Source organism: Mugil cephalus, chromosome 15 (assembly GCF_022458985.1).
Source record: "Mugil cephalus isolate CIBA_MC_2020 chromosome 15, CIBA_Mcephalus_1.1, whole genome shotgun sequence".
Classification (NCBI taxonomy): Eukaryota; Metazoa; Chordata; class Actinopteri; order Mugiliformes; family Mugilidae; genus Mugil; species Mugil cephalus.
Window position 1 is genome coordinate 13,840,735 of NC_061784.1, and position 11,739 is coordinate 13,852,473.

At 36.2% G+C, this 11,739-nt stretch overlaps 1 protein-coding gene across 1 annotated transcript in view; it reads left to right on the forward strand.

Annotated features, from left to right (window-relative positions):
* The window catches only part of LOC125021625 (A-kinase anchor protein 9-like), a 17,890-nt gene continuing 6,151 nt past the window's right edge, over positions 1-11,739 (forward strand). The window contains exons 1-5 of the mRNA XM_047607746.1: positions 1-142; positions 307-370; positions 1,028-2,421; positions 3,051-3,125; positions 3,351-10,876. Of these exons, the coding sequence (XP_047463702.1) occupies positions 349-370; positions 1,028-2,421; positions 3,051-3,125; positions 3,351-10,876 (9,017 nt within the window). The 5' untranslated portion in view covers positions 1-142; positions 307-348. The remainder of the gene's footprint in view (positions 143-306; positions 371-1,027; positions 2,422-3,050; positions 3,126-3,350; positions 10,877-11,739) is intronic.

The following is an 11,739-nucleotide window of genomic DNA, read 5'->3' on the forward strand; positions in this document are numbered from 1 at the left end:
ACAGTGTTTTGAAGATGATAGTGTAGGCCTGCCTCACCTCTACAGAGTTACCACCAAAGCAGATCAGCATAGCACTCCCTCGGATGAGCTGCTACAGCCGTGAATTTTGTGTTTTTCTACATAATCCAAGACAAAAAAACAGGTGAGCAATACATATTATAAACAATATACATTTGGAGTGGTTCATTTTTTTTATTCATTTATATGAATATATATTCCAATATTTGATAAATTATTGGTGTGTTCCAATTGCTGTACCTTTAGTGTTTGTGCTTAATTATGACATTTCTAAATTTTAAATTGCAGGTCTGTGATCTTTTGGGAAACATCAGTTTGTAATTTAGAAACATGGCGGAATCAAGAGACAGGGGTGAGTTATTTATTATTTATTGTATACCATTTGATTGCCAAGAAAAACATGTCTATAAAATCTTTTTCTGAAATTCCTCAAAAAAAATTCTTGATGACATTACAAAATTTACTGCAAGGGTTTCATACATAGGTCTGAACATTTCACTGCTCTTAAGAATGTATTTCTTTTAGTTACTGTTTAATCTAAAAATTTGAGTGTGAAACATAATCATCCATACTCAATTCTAAATTTCTCAATTTTTTTTTTACATTTTTACAAAACATAACTGATCATTTTGTTTTGTTTTACTAGTTCAGTTTAATTTAGTGCGATTTCGAATATTTATTTCAAATAACAATTTAAACTTACACTCTTTCTTAACATTACAAATATAGGCTATGTATGCCTGAGATTAGTAGACATTACGTATTAGCCTATTATATTGTTGTGAAATGGTAAGGCCTGGTGAATGGTAAGTGTTTTCTTTATCTTAATTCCTGAAAATTCTGTGTGCAAAAATGAATGTTTTCTTGTCACGCTAGCCTTCTTTTCATTCTCCCTGAAGAGGACAAGTCTGCTGCAAAACAGAATTTTCTTCTTTACCTACACCTGGTGGCTTTTCATAAATTGCTTTATTTGTTAAACGGTGTTGTTCTGCTTATTTGTGACCAACAGAACAAAGTCAACTGAACACCGGGATGCCTGAAACTGACAATGCCCTGACAATGGAAAACACAGACAAACAAACAAAAGTTGACATAGAAACCAAAAGTGAAACCGTAAAAAGACAAATGCACTTAACAAGTCAAGTAATTCAGGACATTGAACAAATTTGGAAAGACACACAAAGAGACAAAAATGTAATTGACTTTCTGAGGACAAAGTCAGATCAGCAACAGGAGGACATTGAAAGACTAAAATCTGAAAAACACCAGCAGAACGTACAAATAAAAAGTCTGAAATCACGGATAGAAAAAGTTATTGAAAAACTTGAAGAACACAAAAATGCAGCAACTGAGGAAAAAACACAGCTTCTGAAATTGAGGGCCGAAATGTACAAAGAGAGGGAAACTCTGGACAAAAGGCATCATGATATTATCAATGAGCGACGCAAACTGGAAATGATTAAATATACTGAGACAAAAGGTCCCAAAGGACCCACAAAACAGATCGAGCATCATGTTATAGAGAGGCTAATGGCTAACAATGAGAGTGCAATTGAAAAAAACAAGAAAGTCATACTTGAAGTACAGAATGCAAACAAACTAACGGAGAACACCATAGCAAACCTAAAGCAAGAGTTAGAGTTAAATAAAAGGTGCATTTCTCAACACAGAGATCAAGTTGAGCACATCATACACAACATGAAAGAAAACATCAACAAGAGGAAGCACAGGTGGGAAAACATTCAAAGAGATGCTCAAATTCAGAAAGCAGTGGTGATGGAAAGGAGAGAGAGACAGACAGGAGAAACAGACTCATTTCAGGCTGTGAAGATAAAACTCAACCGACTCCAGAATGACATGGAGAAACTTTGGGGTGTGCTGAAAGAAAGTGAACAGCAGCTGGAAGAGACTCGGAGAGAAAATCAAGAGTCAATAGCAGAAAAGGTCCAATCTGAAAGAGCTGAGTTAGAAAGAATCAAAACAAAAATACAGACGGAGAAAGAAAACATACGAAGAGACAGGCAGTTGACTGAAACCGAAATGGATGCAATTAGAGAGGCGCAGCATATGGCAAGAGGAGATCAATATCGGAGCAGGAGAGACTTAATGAAAGTAAGGAGTCAAATAAAGTGGATGGATTTTCAAGCAAAGAAAAAGAGACGGACACTTGATCAGCAGCTGGAGAAGACCTTGAGAGAGAATGACGAGTTGGAAATCATGAAGATAAAAATACAGCGACAGAGAGAGGAAGTTGGACAGAAAGTCAGCAATACAATTCTGACTATGGCTGAGGTGAAAACTAATATTGGACAAGCTGCTGCGGAGATGAACACCACCAGACTGGAAATTCTTAAAATCCACAGAGAGATGGAAAAGAGCAAGGAAGCAGTCAAAAAATACATGGTGAGTCTTTATTTACAGCAGCCATCTCAGTGCATATGAAAAGCAGAGATGTATTTAAAAAGAAAACTATAGTTTTTATTTTGTTTTTAACCTTGTGATGTATTGATCCCCGTAGAGAAAATGGAGTGGACAAGCATTAGCACAAGAAAAATTCCATAAACCTATTCTTGGGAGTATTGTACAAAATAGAAGTACGGTAATTTGGATAGTATTAACAGAATATATGAAATAACATATTAAGTATTAACACATGAAAAATGTGTTTTATATGGTATTTGTGATGGAGTATTCTTTGTATTTGTACATGTAAAAGTTATGTACCTATTTTAATTAACCTTAAAAGGACTATATTCACACAAAAATGCATAACATATAGTATGGCAGTATGTACAATGTGCACTAAATACCAATGATACTCCTTAATATGCAGTTTAAAAGTGGTGATGTCTGCTGTGTAGAATGTCCTGTACAGTACCATATCAATACTGCAGAAGAGGTCCACTTTAAAGTGTAGTTTTGATTATTTTTTGTGATATTTTATAATAACAAAACTGAAATGATTTTGGGAGGAACACAGAGTTGTTGAAACTTAAATGATAACAATTCTTGTTCTTTTTTTCTTTCTGAAGGATAAGACGACTTCAATGAATGCTCAGATCAAGACATGGATAATGAGTCAATCTGCAGTCAAAAAGACCTTCTCGGTGAGTACATTGAAATTTCTAGAACCACAAAAAGAACGACACAGAACATCACATGAGACATTAGGACTCACAAATGACAAAATAGAAGCAGAAAAGGAAAATAGACAGTATCCCATATCCGAGCAGGATCAAAGTGGAGAAATACAACAACATGAGCATAAGTTTTCTAGTCACACACCTTTTTTTGCAGTGGACATAAAAAAACAGCAGAATATTTGTTTACAGATGCAGACGGACATTTGTGAAGAAACATTAAGAGATGACGATCGGGAAAAAATACTGATTAATGTTAGAGAAAAGGAGGATGTGGAAAAAGAGTTATCCAGACTTAAGGACCAAGAAGAAGGAATAAAGGAGGAAATTAAGTATGCTATGGAGAACATGGAAGAAAAAGGTCAAGTGATTGAAAGGCTTATCATGGAAATAAATTCCCTGTTGAGTCATTCAGAGATTGAAATTGTAGTGAGGCCAGCTGGAAATGTGAAGGGAGAAGGTACTGAAAAAACAGAACCCAGAAATATTTTGAACCAAGTTTTCAAACATGAATTTGGTGTGATGAAATTGGATGTTGGGAAAGAAAAGCAAACTCAGCAATCAAGAGATGATACACAGACACACAGCGAAGAGATGGAGGGAAGCTCTGATGAAGAGGATAAAGGAAGTCCAGTCACACAAAGGTTTAGAGCAGAGATTTCTAGTGCACAACAAATTACAAGATCGCTGAAGTTAAAACTTGAGAAGCAAGCTGAAAAAAGTAAAACTAACAAGAATTCTGAAACCAAAGATGGTGAAATTGGAGAATTACTACAAAATGTGAAAGAGTTCCAAGAAATTTTGAAAACGGTAAAAACTGCAGTAAAGGAGCATGAAATAGGTCTGAAAGAAGACATGAGCACCATAACCTCACTGAAAACTGCAGAGAGAAAAAGGAGAAGAGACTTGGATCACAGGTTAGAAAAAACTCTGAGAGAGAGGGACAGTTTGGAAATCCTAAAAATAAAACTGCTCAGACAAACTGAAGCGGTTCAGCAGAAGTTGGAGAAAATGGCAAACGTTAAAAGCTCTCTAGAGAAAATAGCTGCTAAGACAAGAAAGAAAAGGGAAGACATGGAGATTGATATGAAGGAGACTGAACTAAAACTGAGAAAGCTGGGAGACCTGAAGTGTACCATTGAAGCTACAAAACAAGAGATATTAAACAGGTACACTTTAACATTTCGCAGAATAGTGGAGATTAAAAAACTCAAGACAGGAATCAAACAGCAAAAGGACAGAGAAACTGATAATATTGAGAGGGAAAAGAGCGATGTAAAGAAACATGACCGAGATGAAATAGATACAAAAGGAGACAAAATAACAAAGACTAGAATGGGCAAAGACACTGGGGAAATGGAAAATGAAATCTTAAGCCTCAGCCCAGAAAAGGAGGGACTGGAGGAGGATATAAGACCCAAAATGGACAAAAGGGAAATAATTGTCAAAGAGCTTGATGACACTGTGCAAACAACCAGTAGTCAGACAAAAGAAGGGCTGAAGTTAGATCTCGAAATTGAAAGGAAAACCAGCGAACATCCATTGAGAGAAACTATAAGAAACATCGAGGACAGTGAAAGAACATTGAATGAAATGCACCAAGAAAAGGATTCAATGAAGACAAAGACCAAAAAGAGAAGAAGAAGAGAGTTAGACCAAAGACTAGGGAAAACCACGAGAAAGAAGAATGAGTTAGAAGAGTTGAGGGAAGATCCGAAAAGGAAGAAGGATGACTTTGTTGAAACTACTCCCATCCGAGTACACAGAGAAGATGAAAAACAATGTGCAAAACAAAAAGATGTGAAAAGCTTCAGGAAGAAGATTGAAAAATTACACCAAAGCTCAGACGTCACTCTTTCCATTGTCACCGTTCAAAACAAAATACAAAATATCCATCTAAATTTGAAAATTATTAGGAGGGAAATGGGAATTCTGGAAAATGTAAATGGTTATTTAGGAGAACAAAGAGAAGGACTCATAGCGAGAAAAGCTGAGAACATGAATGTAAGGGACAAGATGAACAGAATAAAATCACAGCTGAAGATGGTATTTGAAAAGATTACCATACAAGCAAAAGCAGATGACATGGGCCACCAGAGTGGTGACATCCAAAAATTTAATGAGGAAGTTATCAGACTAGAGGAAGTTAAAAGAGAAAGAAGAGAGATGGAAGTGTTGCAGCATGAGTTGGAGATTAAAAAAAGAGAGAACCAGCAAATTCTACGAAAAGGCATTCTGAAAGAGCAGGAGGTTAAAAATGTGTGGGCTATGGTCAAGGGGAAAAAAGATGACCTCAAGAGGAAAACGTGGAAGACAAAGGAGGAGCATGACCAGCGACTGGAAAGAATAATCAAAGAGAGGGACGAACTGGAGATTATGAAGCTGAAGTTCCAAAGAGAAATGGATAAAATGAGAGGTGAATTGTTGGAGTCAAGGAAATTAAGCTCCACAGATATTACAATTCCTGTTCAAAAGCACTGGCAGCTCCTTCAGATGTTTGTGGAGAAATATAAGCACATGAAGAAACTCAGTGAGGTTATGATTGGAGTCATTAACGACAAAAACCAACACATTCAGGTCCAGAAAAAAATCATTACTCAAACAGGGGAAGAAGTGATGAATATCAAGACGGAAATTAAGAGAAAAAAAGAAATGATAATCTTTGCGTTTAAGAATATCCAGCAAGAGCATAAACAATTGGTACAAACTCGGCTGAATATCAAAAAAGATCTAAAGAAAATCAACATTAAAGGTCTGACTGAAGTTCAAACACAGACAGAAACACTAGAAGAACAAGAACCCAAGGATATTCAGTTCAAAACGGAAAAGCAACAACTGGAAATCGTGAAGGTCAGTGTACTTACAGAAAGAGAAGCACTGAAAGCTCTAGAGAAGGAGCTCGGCAAAAAGAAAGAAGAGGTTGAAGCTGCAATGAAAAGCATCAATGCAGAAAAAGAACAGCTCACTCAGATGAAGATTGACTTTGAGGAAGAAAAGGAGAAATGTTGGTTTGAAAATAAAAGAATGGAAGAAGAAAGGTCTGAGCTGAGAAGGAGAGAAAATCAACTCATGGATAAAATGCAATCAGTGGAAGATCTGAGAGCAAAGCTGAGACACCTTTATGAAAGAATGAGTAAAGATATAAAACACAAAGTGGACAGGCTGCAACAAAACAACGAAGATGTTCTTAAACTGCACGCTGTAGTGGAAAACATGGTGGAAGACACTGTGGAACAGAAGGAAAACATGGCTTGTAACTTTGACATGTTACAGAGAGAAAAGGAAGGCCTGATAAGTATACTGTCAGATATGATCGCCCAAAAAGCAGACAAGAAAAATGAATGGAAGCAAAAAGTTGAATTAGAAAAACGCCATATTGATAAATTGAAAGTAGAGTTGAAACAATACAGAGAGCAACTTGACAAAGACACCGAAACGATGAACAAAGAAAAACTTGACTTGGAGTTGATGAGGTCCGATACCCTGAAACAAATCAAGTTATTGGAACAAGAGAAGCAAGAAGTCAATGATATAAAAGACAAGTTGGAAATTACAAGTGCAATGCTACAAAACCAGAAGGAAAGTGCAGAAAGCTTGTTTGATGAAATCAATACAGAGAAAACCAACATTAAAGATCTGAAACTTCAGCTTCAAGCAGATAGAGTCAGACTAGATGAAGTCATGAACATGTTGACCTTAAAACAAAGAGAACAAGAACTTAAGGATGTTGAGTTCAAAGAAGAAAAACAACAGGAAACCATGAAGGTCAGTGTGCTTACAGAAAGAGAAGAACCAAAATCTCTGGAGAAAGATCTCCAGAAGCAGAAAGCAGATGCTGAAGCTGCAATGGAAAGCATAAATGCAGAAAAAGAAAAGCTCACTCAAATGAAGACTGACTTTGAGAAGGAAAGACAACTACTTTTGATCAACAAGGAAAAGATGGCAAATAAAATATCTGAGCTCAAATTGATAGAAGATCAACTCAGGGATAAAATTAAATCAGTGGAAGACATGAAAGGAAAGCTGAGACACCTTTATGAAAGAATGAGTAAAGATATAAAACACAAAGTGGACAGGCTGCAACAAAACAATGAAGATGTTCTTAAACTGCACGCTGTGCTGGAAACAATGGTTGAAGACACTGATGAAAAGAAGGAAACCATTGCTTGTAACTTTGAGAGATTACAAAGAGAAAAGGAAGGCCTGATAAGAACACTATCAGATATGATCACCCAAAAAGCAGACAAGAAAAATGAATGGAAGGAAAAGCTTCAAAAAGAAAAATGTGATGTTGTTAAAATGAAAGCTGAGTCGAAACAACACAGACAGGAACTTGATAGAGAGTCTGAAATGATGAAGAAAGAAAAACTGGACTTGGAGCTGATGAGTTCTGACACCCAGAAAAAAGTACATTTAATGGAACAAGAGAAGCAGGAAATTAGTGACATGAAAGAAAAGTTGGAAGTCAGAAGTGCAATGCTAGAAGGTAAAAAGGAACATGTAGAAAGCTTGTTTGATGAAATCAATACAGAGAAAATCAACATTAAAGATCTGAAACTTAAGCTTCAAGCAGATAGAGTCAGACTGAATGAAGTCATCAACATGCTGACCTTAAAACAAAAAGAACAAGAACTCAAGGATGTTGAGTTCAAAGGAGAAAAACAACAACTGGAAACCATGAAGGTCAGTGTACTTACAGAAAGAGAAGAACCAAAAGCTCTGGAGAAAGATCTTCAGAAGAACAAAGAAGAGGTTGAAGCAGCAATGAAAAGCATCAGTGCAGAAAAAGAACAGCTCAGTCAGATGAAGATTGATGTTGAGAAAGAAAAGGAAAATTGTCGGTTTGAAAACGAAAGACTGGAAGAAGAAAGGTCTGAGCTTAGAAGGAGAGAAGATCAACTAAAGGAAAAAATGGAAACAGTGGAAGATCTGAGAGAAAATGTGAGACACCTTTATGAAAGAATGACTAAAGATATAAAAGGCAAAGTGGACAGGCTGCAACAAAACAATGAAGATGTTCTTAAACTGCACGCTGTGCTGGAAAAAATGGTTGAAGACACTGATAAACAGAAGGAAAACATGACCTGTAATGTTGACCAGTTACAGAGAGAAAAGGAAGGCATGCTGAGTATACTGTCAAATATGAAAACCCAAAAAGCTGACAAGAAAAATGAACAGAAGCAAAAAGGTGAGTTAGAAAAACAAGATATTGATAAACTGAAAGATGGATTGAAACAATACCGAGAGCAACTTGATAAAGAGACCGAAATGATGAACAAAGAAAAGCTAGACTTAGAGCTCATGAGGTCCGACACCAAGAGACAAATCAATTTATTGGAAGAAGAGAAGAAAAAAATTATCGACATGAAAGACAAGATGGAAATCACAAGTTCAATGATACAAAACAAGAAGGAAACTGCAGAAAGCTTGTTTGATGAGATCAATACAGAGAAAACCAACATTAAAGATCTGAAATTTCAGCTTCAAGCAGAAAGAGTCAGACTAGATGAAGTCATGAACATGTTGACCTTAAAACAAAAAGAACAAGAACTCAAGGATGCTGACTTCAAAGAAGAAAAACAACAACGGGAAACCATGAAGGTCAGTGTATTTACAGAAAGAGAAGAACCAAAAGCTCTGGAGAAAGATCTTCAGAAGAACAAGGAAGAGGCTGAAGTTGAAATGAAAAGCATAAATGCAGAAAAAGAAGAGCTCAATCAAATGAAGATTCATGTTGAGAAAGAAAAGGAAAAGTGTTGGTTTGAAAATGAAAAACTCGAAGAAGAAAGGTGTGAGCTTAGAAGGAGAGAAGATCAACTCAAGGATAAAATGAAAACAGTGGAAGATCTGAGAGAAAATGTGAGACACCTTTATGAAAGAATGAGTAAAGATATAAAACACAAAGTGGACAGGCTGCAACAAAACAATGAAGATGTTCTTAAACTGCACGTTGTGCTGGAAAAAATGGTTGAAGACACTGGTGAACAGAAGGAAAACATGGCCTGTAAAGTTGACCGGTTACAGAAAGAAAAGGAAGGCATGCTGAGTATACTGTCAAATATAAGAACCCAAAAAGCTGACAAGAAAAATGAACAGAAGCAAAAAGGTGAGTTAGAAAAACAAGATATTGATAAACTGAAAGATGGATTGAAACAATACAGAGAGCAACTTGACAAAGAGACCGAAATGATGAACAAAGAAAAGCTAGACTTAGAGCTCATGAGGTCCGACACCAAGAGACAAATCAATTTATTGGAAGAAGAGAAGAAAAAAATTATCGACATGAAAGACAAGATGGAAATCACAAGTTCAATGCTACAAAACAAGAAGGAAACTGCAGAAAGCTTGTTTGATGAGATCAATACAGAGAAAACCAACATTAAAGATCTGAAACTTCAGCTTCAAGCAGAAAGAGTCAGACTAGATGAAGTCATGAACATGTTGACCTTAAAACAAAAAGAACAAGAACTCAAGGATGCTACGTTCAAAGAAGAAAACGAACAACTAGAAACCATGAAGGTCAGTGTATTTACAGAAAGAGAAGAACCAACACCTGTAGAGAAGGAACTCAAGAAGCAGAAAGTAGACGCTGAAACTACAATGGAAAACATCAACACAGAAAAAGAACAGCTCATTCAGATGAAGATTGACTTTGAGAAAGAAAGACAACTACTTTTGAGCGACAAGGAAGGGATGGAAAATAAAATAGCTGAGCTCAAATTGATAGAAGATCAACTCAAGGATAAAATGAAATCAGTGGAAGATCTGAGAGCAAAGCTGAGACACCTGTATGAAAGAATGAGTAAAGATATAAAACACAAAGTGGACAGGCTGCAAAAAAACAAAGAAGATGTTCTTAAACTGCATGCAGTACTGGATAAAATGGTTGAAGACACTGATAAATGGAAGGGAAACATGACTTGTAACTTTGAGAGGTTACAGAGAGAAAAGGAAGACCTGATAAGTATACTGTCAGATATGATCACCCAAAAAGCAGACAAGAAAACTGAATGGAAGCAAGAGGTTGAGTTAGAAAAACAAGATATTGATAAATTGAAAGCTGAGTTGAAACAATACAGAGAGCAACTTGACAAAGAAGCTGATATGATGAAGAAAGAAAAGCTGTACTTAGAGCTGATGAGGTCCGACACCCAGAAACAAATCAGTTCATTGGAACAAGAGAAGCAAGAAATCATCGACATAAAAGACAAGTTGGAAATCTCAAGTACAATGCTACAAAACAAGAAGGAACATGTAGAATGCTTGTTTGATGCAATCAATGCAGATAAAATCAACATTAAAGATCTGAAACTTCAGCTTCAAGCAGATAGAGTCAGACTAGATGAGGTCATGAACATGTTGACCTTAAAACAAAAAGAACAAGAACTGAAGGATGCTGACTTCAAAGAACAAAATGAAGAACTGGAAACCATGAAGGCCAGTGTACTTACAGAAAGAGAAGAACTGAAAGCTCTGCAGAAGGACCTCTGCAAAAAGAAAGAAGATGTTGAAGCTGAAATGAAAAGCATCAATGCAGAAAAAGAACAGCTCAGGCAGATGAAGAATGACATTGATAAAGAAAAAGAAACATGTTTGTTTGAAACTGAAAGAATGGAAGAAGAAAGGTCTGAGCTGAGAAGGAGAGAAGATCAACTCATGGATAAATTGAAATCAGTGGAGGATATGAGAGGAAATTTGAGACACCTTTATGACAGAATGACAAAGATATAAAACACAAAGTGGACAGGCTGCAACAAAAGAATGAAGATGTTCTTAAACTCCACGTTGTGCTGGAAAAAATGGTTGAAGACACTGATAAACAGAAGGAAAACATGCCTTAATGTTGACCGCTTACAGAGAGAAAAGGAAGGCATGACTGAGTATACTGTCAGATATGAACCCAAAAAGCTGACAAGAAAACTGAATAAGCAAAGGTTTGAGTAGAAAAACAAGATATTGATAAACTTGAAAGTGATTGAAACAATACAGAGAGCAACTTGACAAGAGCTGAAATGATGAACAAAGAAAAGCTGTACTTAGAGCTCATGAGGTCCGACACCCAAGAACAAATCAATTTCAATGGAACAAGAGAAGCAAAAAATCATCGACATAAAAGACAAGTTGGAAATCTCAAGTACAATGCTACAAAACAAGAAGGAAACTGAGAAGCTTGTTTGATGAGATCAATGCAGATAAAACAACATTAAAGATCTGAAACTTTCAGCTTCAAGCAGAAAAGAGTCAGACTAGATGAGGTCATGAACATGTGACCTTAAAACAAAAAGAACAAGAACTGAAGGATGCTGACTTCAAGAAAAAAATAACAACTGGAAACCATGAAGGTCAGTGTCTTACAGAAAGAGAAGAACTGAAAGCTCTGGCAGAAAGACCTCTCAAAGAACAAAGAAGAGTTGAAGCTGAAATGAAAAGCATAAATGCAGAAAAAGAACAGCTCAGGCAGATGAAGAATGACATTGATAAAGAAAAAGAAACATGTTTGTTTGAAACTGAAAGAATGGAAGAAGAAAGGTCTGAGCTGAGAAGGAGAGAAGATCAACTCATGGATAAATTGAAATCAGTG